Source organism: Lagopus leucura, unplaced genomic scaffold (assembly GCF_019238085.1).
Source record: "Lagopus leucura isolate 7727_CA_CO unplaced genomic scaffold, USGS_WTPT01 Super-Scaffold_100040, whole genome shotgun sequence".
Lineage (NCBI taxonomy): Eukaryota > Metazoa > Chordata > Aves > Galliformes > Phasianidae > Lagopus > Lagopus leucura.
In genome coordinates this window covers 2,776,394-2,791,666 of record NW_024962289.1, presented here as the reverse complement: position 1 = coordinate 2,791,666, position 15,273 = coordinate 2,776,394, and the positions used below count along the sequence as shown (strand labels likewise).

Below are 15,273 nucleotides of genomic sequence, written 5' to 3'. Positions count from 1 at the left end.
GCGCAAGTTATAACTTGATGATAGAAGATCATTAAAGATAATGAAAACCAGTGCCCGTCTCCTTTAATGCGGTGGGCTCCGGCTGCAGTTTAGCTGCTGTTTCAAAAGGGATATGGCAATTGGAACTCTGACAGCCTTTCCAGCAGTGCCCCATGGAGAGGTGCCCAGGGCAGCTCCCTGTGGTGCAGCTGAAGCATCCTAAAGCATCAGCCCCACAGCACCAGGCCAACCCCCCGGACTGAGGCTCTAAGCCATGGCAGCCACAGTGTCCTTCAGTGTAAACATGTGCTTGATGTTTCTGAATCACTCACTCTGCAGAAGTACAAAGCTTCTAGTGATGTTTGTTATGCACTCCTTAACAGGACACTACCAGGCACATCCATATCACTTATAAGGCTAAATATATATGTCTAAATATTACTGTGTCCCTCAGGATCACCTCTAAACGTTTCCTGAACACCTCCAGGGGTGGTGGACTCACCAACAGCCAACAAACATTTCCATGCTGTCCTGAAGGACACAGTTTAGAGGGGAACACTGGTGATAGGGGGATGGTTGGACTGGATGCCCTTGGAGATCTTTTCCAACCTTGGTGACTCTATCAGTCTATTAAAAAGTCTACCTTCAGAGGCAAATGTTTGTATAGAAGTGACATACAACTGAAAAAAAACAACAAACAAAACCCTTCATCCCAGCTCTGGATTCGAGCAGTATCAGAAGAGTTGTAGCCAAAGCCTGCTCAGTCTGACACTTATACCCAGTGTGCAGTGTAAATGAAGAATGGAGTGCTACGGATTTTGCACAGATAACTTCTGGGTAAAAGCTGTGTTGGTGGAAGAATTATTCAATGCCACGCTGTGGGATGAATGTGCGCTAAAAAAAAAATTCTTAACAAACTTGCTAATTGAACTTTATGAGCTTCTTCAGAATATAACTATGCAGAGCCACTTTGACTCTTAAGTTCATAGCTGGCAGGACAAACAAGCCCTAATTGTGTCAGAGTTGCTGCTGAAGAGATCAGTGTTTTATGAGAGATGTAAAAAAAAGTTTCACAGTTACTAAAATAGAAATTCTTGTTTGCTTTTCAAGGAGTGAGGGAAAGGAACATTTATAACTTAAGAGCCTAAAAGTGGCCAATTTAAAAAAAAAATCAATAAATTAATCTTCCTAGGATATTTTCTGGCTTGTGGAAAGACAGTAGTAAACACATCTGGGACTTTTCCATCTGAAAGCTCCCAGCTCAAAAGTCAGATCTAACTGTGTAGGGGTTTAATACCGAAATTATAACACAGAATCCCAGAACTGCAGAGGCTGGAAGGATTCTCAGATCCCCCAGTGCAGCCCCACTAATACAGGTTCCCTACTGCAGGTTGCACAGGAAAGCATGAGCAAACAGCCTGTGCTGTGAGCATCTGGTACAGACATGAACCCAGACAAAGACGCTGCCACCAGCTGGTATTGCATGAGAACCAGAACAGGACAAAAAGTGACTCTCTAAAACAGTACAGAAAAGAAGGATTAATGTGGAGATTGGAAATGTGTGCTATTTTTATTTTCCCTCATCTATCACCATCACAAAGGGCAGTCGGTGAACGATGAGGGGTGATAACGATGCAGGCCCAGCCCGGTGCCCAAAGGCACGCAGCCCTGCGCTGTGAGCTCACCGGCCAAGGGGCTGTGACAGCAGCGGAGATGGCTGTGAGCTCACGGAGCCTCCCTGCAGAACCCGGGGCGCGGCAGAGCCCAGCATCACTCGTGCCCGGACTCCGGTCGAGCGCGGCAGCGAGACTCGGAGGCGCGAACGAGAGACTCGGTTTGGGCCGGGGCCCCGCGGGGTGCGCTCGCGGCAGCGGAGGTGAGCGGTGCGGGGACGCGGCCCCGGGGCGGGCGGCGGGGAGCGGGGCCGGGGCTTCGTGCGGAGGGAGCGGGGCGTCGCCGCCGCCGCCCGGGGACGGCGAGTGACCGCGGCCTCTTCTCTTTCGCAGCTCTGACGGCTCCGGCCCGCCGCGGCGCCGCCGAGGGGAGCGGCTTTCCCGGCTCGGCTCTCCCCGGCCCACCGCACGCCCGGGGCCATGGAGCTGCCCTCGGACCGGACCTGCCCCGTCTGTGGGCGGAACCGGGCCGAGGCGGCCTACGTGACGCCCTGCCGGCACCAGCTCTGCTTGGGCTGTGCGCTGCGCTGGGCGAAGCAGCATCGCACCTGTGCCGTGTGCAAGGAGAACATCGAGGCCGTCCGGTACGCGGTGCAGGCGGAGGAGGATTTCCTCGCGTGCCCCATCCCGCAGCCTGCAGGGCGCTCCGAGGACGAGCAGGAGGAGGAGCAGGGCTCTGCAGAGCCGCAGCTCGAGGCTCCCGAGCACAGCTTCCCAGACGAGACCTGGGCGGACTTCTTCCGAGGAGATCCGGGGGACCTCGAACCGCTGCTCCGGTGGATCCAGCAGGAGCTCGAGGACATCATCGGAGAGGAGTGGTGGACAGTGGCTGCGGCGCAGACTGATATCATGTACCTCCTGTGTGTGTACGGGCTCGACGAGGACACCCTGAGCCTGAACTTGGAGTCGTACCTGGAAGACCGCACAGAGGCGTTCGTGGCGGGGCTCATCGACACCGTTACGGCCCTGTATGGCCCAGAGCTCCGCCGGCAGCAGGACAACCAGGCTGCCCATGAAACAGGAGGGCAGGACGGCCCCGCGGCCACCCCCAGCCCCGCCACCTCCCCGTAGGAGCCTCCTGCCCCCGGCCCGAGCCGCTCCACCAGCCCTGCAAGCCCCGGCGCCGAGCGGCTCCCTGGCGTCCCTCACGGGGGGCCCGAGCCCCGACCCGCCGCCCCCGTGTCCCCGCAGGAGCCGCAGGAGCAGCCGGGGCAGGCGGCGGCAGCGGCCCCCTCCGCCCAGGGCACGGACCACCAGCCTGGGGGGCCCCGACGCCCCCCGAGGAGGAGGGCCAGCAGCTGCCCCCCGGATTTGCCCCCGTCCCCCAAGAGGCGGCGCTAGGCCGGCACCCACTGCGGTGCTGAGCACGGCTCGCGGCTTGGGAGGCCATCAGTGATCTTGGTATATTCTTAAAGATAATATATTTTATTCCTTTATTTTAAGGAAAAGTCTCTGTGTTATTGATGACACTGTTGCAGTTGCTGTCCCTATCCATATAGGTTTCTCCTGGCCCTGGGGGAGGCCACAGAATCATAAGTTGATTTCCATAATCAGAAATCAAGAGAGCATACTCCAGTTTGGGCACCACATTGAGATGGATGAATGGGATCAGTATTTTCTTTCGCGTGAACCACACTGCTTTCTTAATATTCTTTTTAATATGTTCTAAATGCACACTGTTTAGGACATATTCTCTTATTATCTCCTGTATGCCCTTAAATGTCCCCGTGAAAGGATTGATACCATCATGCCTACTTCTTCAGTGGTCACACTACTGTGACGTAACAGTATTTTCTCATACTTGCACCATAATAGCTGTAATTCTGAAGCACCACCAGGCCGACAAGCAGAAAGAGCAGAGCTTAAGAAAAACCATTACACACTGCCTTTTGTTCTGGTATTTTTAGCTGTCCCAAAGGCAAAACTAACAACCGATTCCCCGAGATGTCAACATGGATTTTCCACTTACCAGCATCAAGACTTCCAGTCGCTGCAGTCCAGCCCATGACAGGGGGAATGGCTCCGACGACGGCTCCCACCCAAGTGTTGGCGATGCTCATTCTCTTCATGGGTGTGTAACAGCAGGTGTACAGGAAGATGTTGAATGCCCCGAGAGCACCGGTGAGGGGGTTGACCCCCATGGTCAGCAGGGCGATGCCTGGCACGCCACAAGATGCTGCAAAGCATACAGCGAGCAGGGGGCTGTGGGAGGAGAGAAGGGGCTGCATTAGAGGGTAATGACTGCCTCTCTCCCTTTGCACTTCTTCCTACTGCCCTAGAAAGCTAACATTGGATTTTTGTTATTTTTTATCGATTTTTGTTGCTTGAGATTCTCACATCTGGCCCCATTGTAGGACGAGCCTTTCTAAAATGCTAAGACCACCTTTGTAGAGTCACAGAATCATGGAATGGTTGGGTTGGAGGGGACCTGAAAGCCCACCCAGTTCCAGTCCTCTGCCCTGTGCTGGTTGCCCCCCATTAGACCAGGCACCACAGATTTGCCATGAGAGGTTATTCTTATGCTCCTCACTGCTGTGTTTGCCAAATAAGTTTAAGCTATGGAGGTCAACGCAATCGGTGCTTCCAGCAGATCATTTTCTTTTATTGTAATCTTAGTAAATTCTGACCTCTGGAAATGGCACTCAGTGTTCAGAGCGAATGAGAATGGTCGTAGCCTGCCAGATTTGTAACTGATTGCAATTTTCCAAGGGGCTCTTTGGCTGAAATACAACAGAGTTAGACACAAAATGAGGAAGCATTTAAGAGGAAAGGAGCACATTCAATCATTTTGAAATTATGCTAACAGAAACAAAGTAATTTTTGGCTTTACTGAAAATGACTGAATTCTCTGTGTTGCCATTTAGCTTACAGACTGTGCTAGGCAGTGGTAGCACAGCAAAGCCATTCTGGTAACAAAACCAAAATTAAATCTTATCTTCTCAGTGTGGAATTAACCAAAGATATTTCAGGCTTGCCTGAAAGAGCCAATAGAAAACAGAAAAAAGATGCTAATTATTTCTGTTGATTTTTACCATGCAAGAGCTCTACAAGCTCAGGGAAAGTTGGAAGCTCCTGTTAAAATCTGTAAGAAAGTGGTTGAAGCTGTGTAAACTGCTAATAAGTTCCACAATAAACATCCAAACACAACGAACAAGGATTTTTTTGTTTGGCTACCAAAACCACATTCGCAGGCAGCAAGCACCATGGCACAACACGGAGGAAGCTTTGTGTTCCTTTGCATCAGGTCAACACATTTGCTGCTGGTGGAGATCTCTGCATGCATTTGTTCAGGGGTATCTGGTAAAGTGGGATGAGAACAAAATGCCACCGAGAGAAATAATTATGGAATCACAGAATGGTTGGAGTTGGAAGGGACTCTTAAAAGCCATCTGGTCCCATCCCCTGCACTGAGCAGGGGCACCCACAGCTCCATCAGTGCTCACAGCCCAGCCCCTGACCTTGGCTGTCTGCAGGGATGGGGCACCACCGCCTCTCTGGGCAACCTGTGCCACTGCCTCACCACCCATAGTGTATATCCAACCTAAATGAAACCATTTCTCTTTATCCTGTCACATCAGACTCTGCTTAAGAGTCTGTCCCCTTCTTTCTTACAGCCCCCCTTTAGATACTGAAAGGTGTGGGAGAGCTCTGGTAGGGAGAAAAATGCCATTAACTGAGCTGTATTAAATACACGCTTTCAGTCATACGTGAAAGAGCAGAAAATAAATGCTCGCAGCAAATGTCTGCGTGTGAACTTTAGCTTTACACATTTTGTCTCATTTAAAACTATGCACCCTTTGTATTCTACCATCACTCTGCCCTCTGGCCAAATCTTTAATCCTAAAATATATGTTGCATGCACTGCTCCAGCCTCATAAGGAGAATTTGCTGGTGGGGATGAATTTTATGGGAGTTTTATCAACCAAAAAAAACCTACCTTTTTAAAACCTCCATCAAACCAGTATGCAAATCCTAAATAACCACAAGAACTACAGCGAGCAAATCTCACACCAAAAATCTGCCTCCGATTTAAATTAAACTGACTGAGTCAATACATCCCAACACAGGTAATGGAGCACACCAACACCCTGGTGCTGGCTGCGGGGAGGTTCCAGGCAGGAACAGATGGAGCAGGGTGCTGCCTGGCTGCCCAACAACAAATCAAGGCCTATGGTTTGAGAACGTGCTGCAAAGGGAGCCGGGAGGTGCTGTGCCCTTTGGGTTTGCAGCTAGCAGTGCTCTGCTATGCAAAGGCAACACAACGCAATCTGCACGGTGAGGTGTCTCAGCACTGACTGCAAACACCACTCCTTCTGCGTGCTGCCCCTCTACAGTGAAAGCCTGACTGGTTTTGGTTAAACAAATCCATCCTGACTGATTGTTGAATAAAATAGAGCCAGACGTACAGCTGAGCACCAGACTGGCACAATGCATGCACTGGAGGTGACAAAAGACCAGCGGGACCCTCAGAACCAGGCACTCCCATGGGGTGCACGTCCTCAATGAGGACTCGGTTTGAGCCAACGCGTGAGCTCTCTTCTCACTAATCGAGAGTGAAGACTCGGCTGCGTTCCTCCAGATGAAAGGCCCAGCGTGCATCCAGAGCTGGTGCTGAAGGGCTGACACCCAGAATTCAATCAGAACCACAGAATCACAGAATGGTTGGGTTGGAAAGGACCTTAAGGATCATCCAGTTCCAACCCCTGCAATGGGCTGGTTGCCTCCCACCAGATCAGGCTGCCCAGATCCCATCCAGCCTGGCCTTGGGCACCTGTAGGGATGGGGAACCCACAGCATTTGGTGAGAAATTCAGCATTTCCTTCATCCCTTGCTCAGGAGATGGGAGCAGAAGCAGGGAGCACCAAGCTTCCCATGCTCACCTCAAGCACTGCTTTCCTGCAGCACCAGCAGCTCCGCAGGATCTGACTGATGGAGCAGGAAAATACCTTTACAAGAAGTGGCTTTAGCAGAATGGGGAGTGAAGTGACAAGATCCCCAAAAAGTGGTTCACCTCCTTGTAAACAAACCTCATTTTTTGTTTCTCATTTCTTAATTTTTGGTTCTTTTCAGAAGGAGGCTCCTGAAGGCAGTTTGATTTTTGTGTTCAGTGTCTGTACATTGCTCATGATCTCAGGGGAGGGCATCAGGTCAACGATGGCCGTTCTTCACATGCAGTTTTTAGACACCTTGAAAGTATCCTATTTTCTACTTCTCTCCCGTGTTTCCTTAAAACCAAGGAACTGTAAAATCCTTCTCAAAGAGTAATTGTCTGACTGACAAGGGCCTGCACCAGAAACTCCAACTGAGATCAGAAACTCCAACTGTGATCTGATGATTCAGCTTTGTTATTTCTGCCCCATAAAACTCCTTGGCATTACAAAGACAACACACTCAGAAATTAGGACCTTGCTTTCTTGGTGATACATGAGGCAGAATTCAGCTCACTCTCCCATAAATACATCGTATTGATAAAGACTGGGAGATGTATAAGAGACGCCTCATGGGGAAAGAGGCGATATTTGAGGAAAAGACAGAGAGTTTTCAATTACTGCAGCAGTTTTTATCACTTTCGTGACTGAGGGGATGAGGATCCCGGTGTGCAGCAGGAGGAGGGCTGTGATGGTGAGCTGTCACCAGCTCTGACACCACGTAAGGTCCACAAAGTCCTCCCAGGTACCGGGGAATTCTCATGTGGCACTGAGAATGGGCTACGGGGTCTCTGCTGGTTTCCTTCATCCCTAAACCAACCCCTCCAGTAAGTGCAGGCTGATGACAGACGCTGGTACATAAGCCTCATTTCACTTGGGCGTTCACTTATGCTGAGGGAATCACTCCCATGGGAAAAAAAAGGCAATCTTCCATTGGAAAATTGGCCAAGCAGCTAGCTGGGAAAGCAAACATATTGAGTAAGAAACTGGGTTTTATGATGGATTCTTGGGAGGAGTTGGTTTCAGTTATTTGACTGATTAAAATCAGACTCTGGAAAAATACTACAAGTGCCAAATGAGTTCTCTGCACATTTCAACGCTAAAATACCCACGTATGTCACCACATACGACACCTCCTCCAGGAAAACCAAAAACCGGTGGTTCTGCCCCATCCCTCTTCTCTCCTTCATTGAGAATGCAAATGTCCAATAATGCTGCTCAGAGACACTGACATTCAGCTAAAAGCTCCTGAGAGAACTTCAGCTGGAGCACCGAACAGCCAAACCCCACCGGATCCGAGGAAAATGTGCTGAGATGCCTCCCCTGCTCGGCTCACCCACGATGAACCCATCCCAGTAATGGTGCCCAGAGGACCCCCACCCATCACACTGCTGATGGTGACGTGGGCAGCACCGCATCCTGCTGTGATCCACGAGCAATAGCAGCATCTTTGGATCCAGGTGACACTTACAGATGAGCTGGTTGCACGTATCTAATGATCTCACACACGTGTGTGTGAAGCATGATTATTTAATAGGCTCCAGAGTCATGGCTAACAGTACTTATTGACTCTCGGTGTTACTTGGAAAAATGGAAAGGGGAAAACAAATTAAAGCATTTGCCCATCTATAAAATTAACGTATTATCTTACTTATTTCACAGCAGCATTAGCAAGCTTAATGCGTACAAAGATCAATAGCTTCACTACTGTGCATGCTCTCCCATGCTGCCTTTGGCAAAACATGTTGGGAAGATGGCCATCAAAGCACTGATAGGACCACAAATTAAAAAAGCATATTAAAAAGGAGATAACGAATTTTAAAACAACGGTGTTAAAAACCACAAACTCCATAAAATTTCCTCTCAGTACACATCAGCCTTCAGAAATATGACAAAATCCAGTATCAGCATCCAACACTTGGACGTGGCTCTGTGAATACACTGGCACTCAGATACCAGCACAGCCATGCCATGCATTCTGAAGAGGTGCATTCAAGCAACCAGCAGTTGCATGCAATTCATGTTCAGATGTTGTGTAAATACACAAGAAACTTAATTTGTGACCTTGCGTTAATGGGAAATTGGGCACGCAGAACATATTTACATTAAAGTGAAAGCTTGAGTCTAAGTGTCCATTTAAGACTGCCTGCCTATTTTTCAGGTGAAGCAGAAGAGCTTATGTTCGAAAATTAGATTCAAAGCCTAATACAGAAGGTAATAAAACAAATCCTCTCTTCTTCCTGTCTGTCAAAAACCTTTTATGGAAACATCATCCACTCCAAAATGGCAAAGTGGAAAAAAAAACCCAACAGATCACACAAAACAACAACAGTGCCCTTTTGTTTAGTGCAGCATGCACAGAACACCTCAGCAGCCTGAAATGTTTACATGCTCAGTTGAGTATTTTGTATCAGACCTTATTATTATTGATAACAGCCCCTGGAGCCACAAGACCATTCTGCCCAGTGCAGGATGAAGACCCAAAACCAGCAGGAGGGGATGGTGAGGAATGGGATGCGGGGAACAAATGCCCCACTGACTGCATCACCCTCCGTCGGGAGAGGGAAACGAGGCTGTAAGGTGAGACTGATGCCTCAGACCAACCTCAATATTGCTACTTTGGACGAAGATTTCAGCTGCAAAGAGTGTTAAAACAATTTTCTACAAAAAGAGGAGGAATAGCCAGAACCAGCCTGGACTGAAAATAGTGGGGCTCTAAGGGAGCCTTTGGCAGAGCAATACCAGCCCGGTCCGCATCCCAGCGGCTCCATTCTGCCATCTCAATCTGAGACAGAAGTCCAGTGCAAGAATGCTGCCCCAAAGCCATAATTAAAATCAGATTTGAGGAGTAAGCATCATAAGCTACTTATTATTTCTGGAATAGGTAGGCACTAAAAATGTGCCCAGACTCCTCGCCAGCCCGGCTGACAGAGGAAGCCCCTCTTCCCAACTTTTTCCAGGTCAGCAAGAAGCTATTCAGGCTTCTGAAGCCAATTACAAGCTCAGACAAAAGCACTGGGCTGAGGTTTTTGCATTTTCCAACAGAAACAAGAGGTTATACGAACTGAAGTCACGTCCCTTTGGCCATTCCTACAGCCATGAAAGCTGACTCCACGAGAGGAGGATCCACAGAACTCCCCAGTCCCAATGTACCTGGTCCATTCAGAAAACCACCACCTCTGCGCTTCTGCTCGTCTCTTGGCATCTTCTCAGCTCCTGTGGCCAGACAACACGAAGGACTGCCAAAAACCAGTCCTAAAACACCAGTGCCAGGGTGGGATCACCACAACTGCCACAGGGAGCTGAGCTATGTCTGGGCCACCTCCCTCAGCCTGCAGCTTCTTACTTTTTATTTATTTCTTGAAGGATCAGAACTGCCGAACCCTCCTTGAAAACTCTTTGAGACCTTCCAAGAAGATTCAGGAAGGCCACTGAGCCACAAGCAATCCCACCTCACTTGGAAGGGAAGCAAGGAGCCGAGGATGTTACGCACTGCAACAACATATGACCGTATAGAAGCCTTCCTGCTCCTCTGACTTAGGTAATGGGGAGGGAAGTCCGTCTTTTTCCAGCACACATCTGGGCTGTGTTTGCACAGTTTCCAGCCCTGCTTCCCCAGATGCCTGCAGCCAGAAGCGGGGCAGCCTCCTGGCACTCAGCTGATGGCAAAAAATGAGCCAGAAAGCTGCAAAAGGCACATTTTGCCCCGAATAGCAACGGTAGCTTCCCTGAGATGATTGTGATGGGCGGCTAAAAAAACCGCTCCGACGGCTTCGAAGCTCAAAGCAAGGAACAGATCTTTCAAACCCAATTAGTAATCATGGCAGACAACTGAATGATGGCAATCTACCAACAGCGAAATTGAATTTTAACTTTCCACACAAATCCTTTCAGGCTGCATATTTATATATTTAGTAATAAAAACCATATTCACGACCATTGTCAGCTGTAAAAGTTATATAGTCATAACAACAAAGCTAATGGAAACTGAAACTGGAACAACACTGCCTGGCTCAGTAGCTTCATCATGAATGAATGAGTGGTGATTTTTCTAAAATGATTTTAATTTCTCTGCAAAAGGTATTAAATTCCAGAAGAGCCCTTCAGACAGACGGGGGGATGCACCTGACAGAACATCCACACTCGGACCTGAGAGCCTGAATCAAAGTAGTGCAGCACGACCCCAATCAGTGCAGCCTTGAGACAGCACATCTTTATTTCATACGGTGCCTGAAGCATGACTAACACAATATTTTTATATGCAGCGATAGCTTTCAATTACCGATTTGATTCGTTTCGAGGAACAGTATTTCTTTCCAACTAAAAAATAGCTGTACACTGATCTCTTGCTAGACTCCTTTCTTCTTTCATGTAGATTTGATTCAGCATCGGCTTCGCCGAACACCCGTGACCTGCTCCCCTTCCCAAACCACCCTCTGTGGATACGCTGTGGCTGAAGAGCATGAAAAGCCCCCAGACCTCCTGATGGAGGTGCTCATATGCACCCATCTGTCCTGTCTCCGTCATGGAAGAAAGTTTGTGACTCATGACGAGGGCTGGAGGATGATTTATTTTAAAATTAAAACACGAAACTTTTTAATTGGGAATTTGATTTTTTTCCTCTCGGCTCCAAGCACCAGAATATGGACTTGTCTATCATTTACCACCAATGATTGACAAGATGTCCTTTAGGAGGAGCAAATGAATGGGAGCATTGTCAAATCTCATTTTTTATTCCCTTAATGAATTACTCAGTGTTAAATCTTAACTAGCAGAGAAGAGAGATCTTCATTCTGCCAGCGATTCAAGCTCTGGTCTGCATTGTGAACAAATTCCCAGCAGGCATCTCATCCCAAAAGCTGTGTTTCTGCAGCACACCACATTCTACACGCACTGCAAGGTGTATTTGATATCCATTTCCCTTTAGGTGAGTATGACACTACCACAGTTGTTAAGATAGTGGGGAGCCACTTGTTGCAATTCTGCCTGCTAATGTTTTTGTGACCGGCTTTTTGCAATGCAGTTTTTAGGGGTAACCGTAAGAGAGATGCTGATAACCTCCTACTGGACTGTATTGTTCTCCACATCTAAACAAATAAATAAACATACAAATATATGAAACGTTCTAAGAATGACTTCTAATACAAAATCTGAGCGGAAGAAGAAATAGTCTGAGAGGGGGTGCTTCCAAAAGCCTGACGAGCAGGGTTTGGGGCAGCACTATGTCAGGGGCTCTGACTGCCATCAAGCACTGTCTCCTGCTGGAGGGTTTACAGCCCTGAACTCCACACGCAGTGCCTACGGTGCACCTCTCTTCGATGAGAGCTGCCCATCCAAAGGCACTGAGACCTGACTTTGCCATCGTGGAGGTGGTTGGCAGGACACAGGGAAGAGCAGTAGGGCCAGGGGGCAGATCCAGCACTGAGCAATCTCTGGATATCCCCAGCAATGCCAGGCACTCACAGAGTTCAGCGATGGATGAACAGCATTGCTGGCTGGGTGCTGTCAGGGAGCTGCTCTCGGGAGTTTGGGCACTAAACTGCCAAGCAAGCTCTGGCTTTGCTATCCAATATACTCGTTCAGAAGCTTACTTAGTGTAAATAAATACAAACGAGGATAAAATACCCCATGTCTATGTCAATTCGTTTCTCTTCCAGTGAAGAAACAACCCATGCATGGAGCCCAAGCCTCACTGTCAAGGCTGTGTATCACTGTTGTTCAAAGGAGTAATTGACACTGTATTTTAACCAAATTGGAGGCAATTAGTTTCCCTCGCTCCTCAAGAATCTGAGCTGCAGATGTTCAGTCTCCCTTGCCAATGTCGGGGACTTTAGAACTATCATAAACAAACAGGGCTAATTTAGAAGAATCATTTCATCTTGAAGGACACATCTCTCTTTTTTACGCTCGCATAAATCAAAACCGGTTCAATGGATTTCACTGGAAGTTTCCACAAAGATGCTATGTTTGTGCTAACGAGAGGGAGCTCAGTTCAGCTTAAAATAAGAGAAACTGAAGTTCCACTGGGCACCTGTGAGCCTTCTGAGCACCTCCTGCCCGTTCCATCAGCCAGCTCCATGGAAGTGATGCTGGGATCTGCTCCTCCGTTGATCCAAGGTTTGAGACTCGGCTGAAGGATGGAACCATAGCAGCCACAGCTATGGGATGAAATAGCCTAACACAGCCTGGGAGCACTTGCAGCTTATTAACAGCGCGGTCAGACAGAAATAAAACGTTTTATGCCGCCCTTTGGTATGAAGCAGAAACACCAATTGGGTTCCATCACTTCAAGGTAAAAAAAAAATAAAAATAAAAATGAAAAGAAGCCCTACTTCTCCAATGTTTATGCTCTCGTTACGTTTGCTATACACAGCAGAACACTAACCATAACAACCCCGAGCAACCCTGCCGAGCGTCAGCACGCTCCTTGTTATATGTCTCTGTTAGGTAGGAGTGAAGGGGTGAATAATAATATTCACAGCTTCCCTGCAGTCACAAAAATGTAAATATTTTGTTAAAGTGCTTACAAGACAAACCCACAGTAAATTTGAAAAATGTCCCCCATAATATTTAAACTAAATCCTCCTCTTTAACCTAACAAACCTAACCTTACAGCATGGCAGTTAAGTGATCCATTCATTTTATTTCAAAATCTCAGTTCTCTCTCTCTGTAAGAACCAGAGGCCAGCTGACAAACAGACTGGATAATATGTTCTCTCCAGAAACATTTTTCTGTGATTTAGAGTGATTAAATCTAACACATGCTGCTGCTTAGCCTGCAGCCAATGCTTAGAAGGCAGCGAGTAAAGAAGTCTCAGGTCAGTTCTCCATCTCATTGAGATGGAAAAAAATTGGAGCTCTAGAGTATGAATCAACATGATCTTCAAAAAAGGATCACTGACTCTAAACATGTTGCTGGGAGCAATGAAAATGAAGGAAGGAAGTTATGCACCACATCCAGAGACATCAGGGCAAGAAGCAGTGGACGGCAGCAGGAGGAGGATCCATGCTGCAGACATCATGATGTGGAAGAGTAAGCGAGCAGCTCAGACCACCAAATTGCAGTTTTAAGATCCTACCTTCCTATCTGCAACTGTCTCTATGAGCACGCAGCTGATGTTTGGATCGCTTTAAGTATTTGCTCCGTATCCCCTGACAGGTGAAATTTCTTCTATGGAAATAGAAATATTTTCTTCTGTGAAAATAGAAATATTGTGCAAGTGTAGAAGTTATCCTAAGAGAGAGATGTCCACAGCGCTAATGCTGTAGAAAATCCAGGGAAGGCTACTGCAAAACATTCACGAGGGAGATCCAGAGGGTAAATGACCAGCAGAAAAACCATAGAATGGTTTAAGTTGGAGTGGACCTTAAAGATCACCGAGCTGCAAACAGCCATGGGCAGGGCTGCCAAACACTAGATCAGATGGACATGTTGGACCAAGATGAACAAAAACCATGTGCTCAAGCAGGACAAATTATGTTAAGAGTTTTTTCATCGTATTTTTGTATTTCACTGCATGCTGCTGCTAAATGCCATGGTTCTGACATACCCACCATTGCCAAGCACTTCCACCTTTAGCACTGGCACATACAGCTCACGTCACCGCTGAACACGCCAATAACACTGCTTGGTTACGTTCAAACGTAGTAATGCTTAACTCCATAGATTTAACAGCAGCATGAAGAAAAGTCCAGCAGATGATAGGATATAGGGAGGACTAAGCACAGAACGTGCTCCTAAACCACATTTGGGTGCAGCTGCCTCTCCACAGGCTTTGTTCTACCACTTTGGGTTCAACAGTGCCCTCTAAAACCAGCCTGTAAGCTTTTTTGTTTTTTAACTATCTTTGACGTTAAGAGCAGAGAACAAGGAACCTGCTCTTGCAAATAAAAAAAATAAACCCCAAGAACAGCCACTGTCAGCAGAAGGTCCCAGGAACAGGAGCACTGCACAGTCTGCAAGCCACTGCTATAATGGAGAACTATTTTCCAAGTTACTAATTCAGTGTTTCAAAAGCAAAACCTGTAGATACCCTTCCAAGCTACCCGTTCTTTGCTAGTGATAATCTAGATATATTCTTAAACTAATCTGAAATTCTGCTAGGATCGATGGCACTGAGAATGTAAAATATGGCAGCAAAGCACGTCTCAGCGGTCCACAAGAAAAAGCCGTGTACTACACAATGTAAGAGAACTGAAATGAGTGACTGACACGGCAGGCACCGAGGGAAAGGAGCACGAACGAACTCTCCAAGAGTGCTGGGAACACTGGACATGATGCACGGATGGTGCTTCAGGGCAGGTGAAACAGCCCCAACGTTATCCACCGAGAACAGAACCCTCAGAGCCTTCATTTCTGCTGCTTAACAAGCTCGGAGGTTGAGCTCCTCTTCCTTGCAGTACAACTGCACGCATAATGCTTTTGGGAAAAGAACCTTAAGCCAAAATCTCAACTATAGAAGAAAGCTGAACCAGCAGTAAAGGCAGCCTGCAAGCATCTTCTCAACAAGGAGCATTACCATGCCCAACAACTACCAGGCACCAAGGCAAAGCTGCTGCTTTCCATGGGAGAAAGGATGGGAATGATCACATTTTGGGATTCCTGCATTATTATTTTGGCATCTGGAGTTAGATTTTACAAACATTCAGATAAAATAAACCCACACCCCTATGTGCCCCCAAAGAGCACAATC

General features: G+C 47.6%; 1 protein-coding gene across 2 annotated transcripts in view; it reads right to left on the bottom strand.

The window, feature by feature from the left end:
- Window positions 1-15,273, bottom strand: part of LOC122186829 (protoheme IX farnesyltransferase, mitochondrial) — a 94,490-nt gene that overhangs the window by 11,600 nt on the left and 67,617 nt on the right. For both annotated transcript variants that reach the window (XM_042883780.1, XM_042883781.1), the window contains exon 6: window positions 3,622-3,854. In XM_042883780.1, coding sequence (XP_042739714.1) covers window positions 3,622-3,854 — 233 coding nt within the window. The remainder of the gene's footprint in view (window positions 1-3,621; window positions 3,855-15,273) is intronic.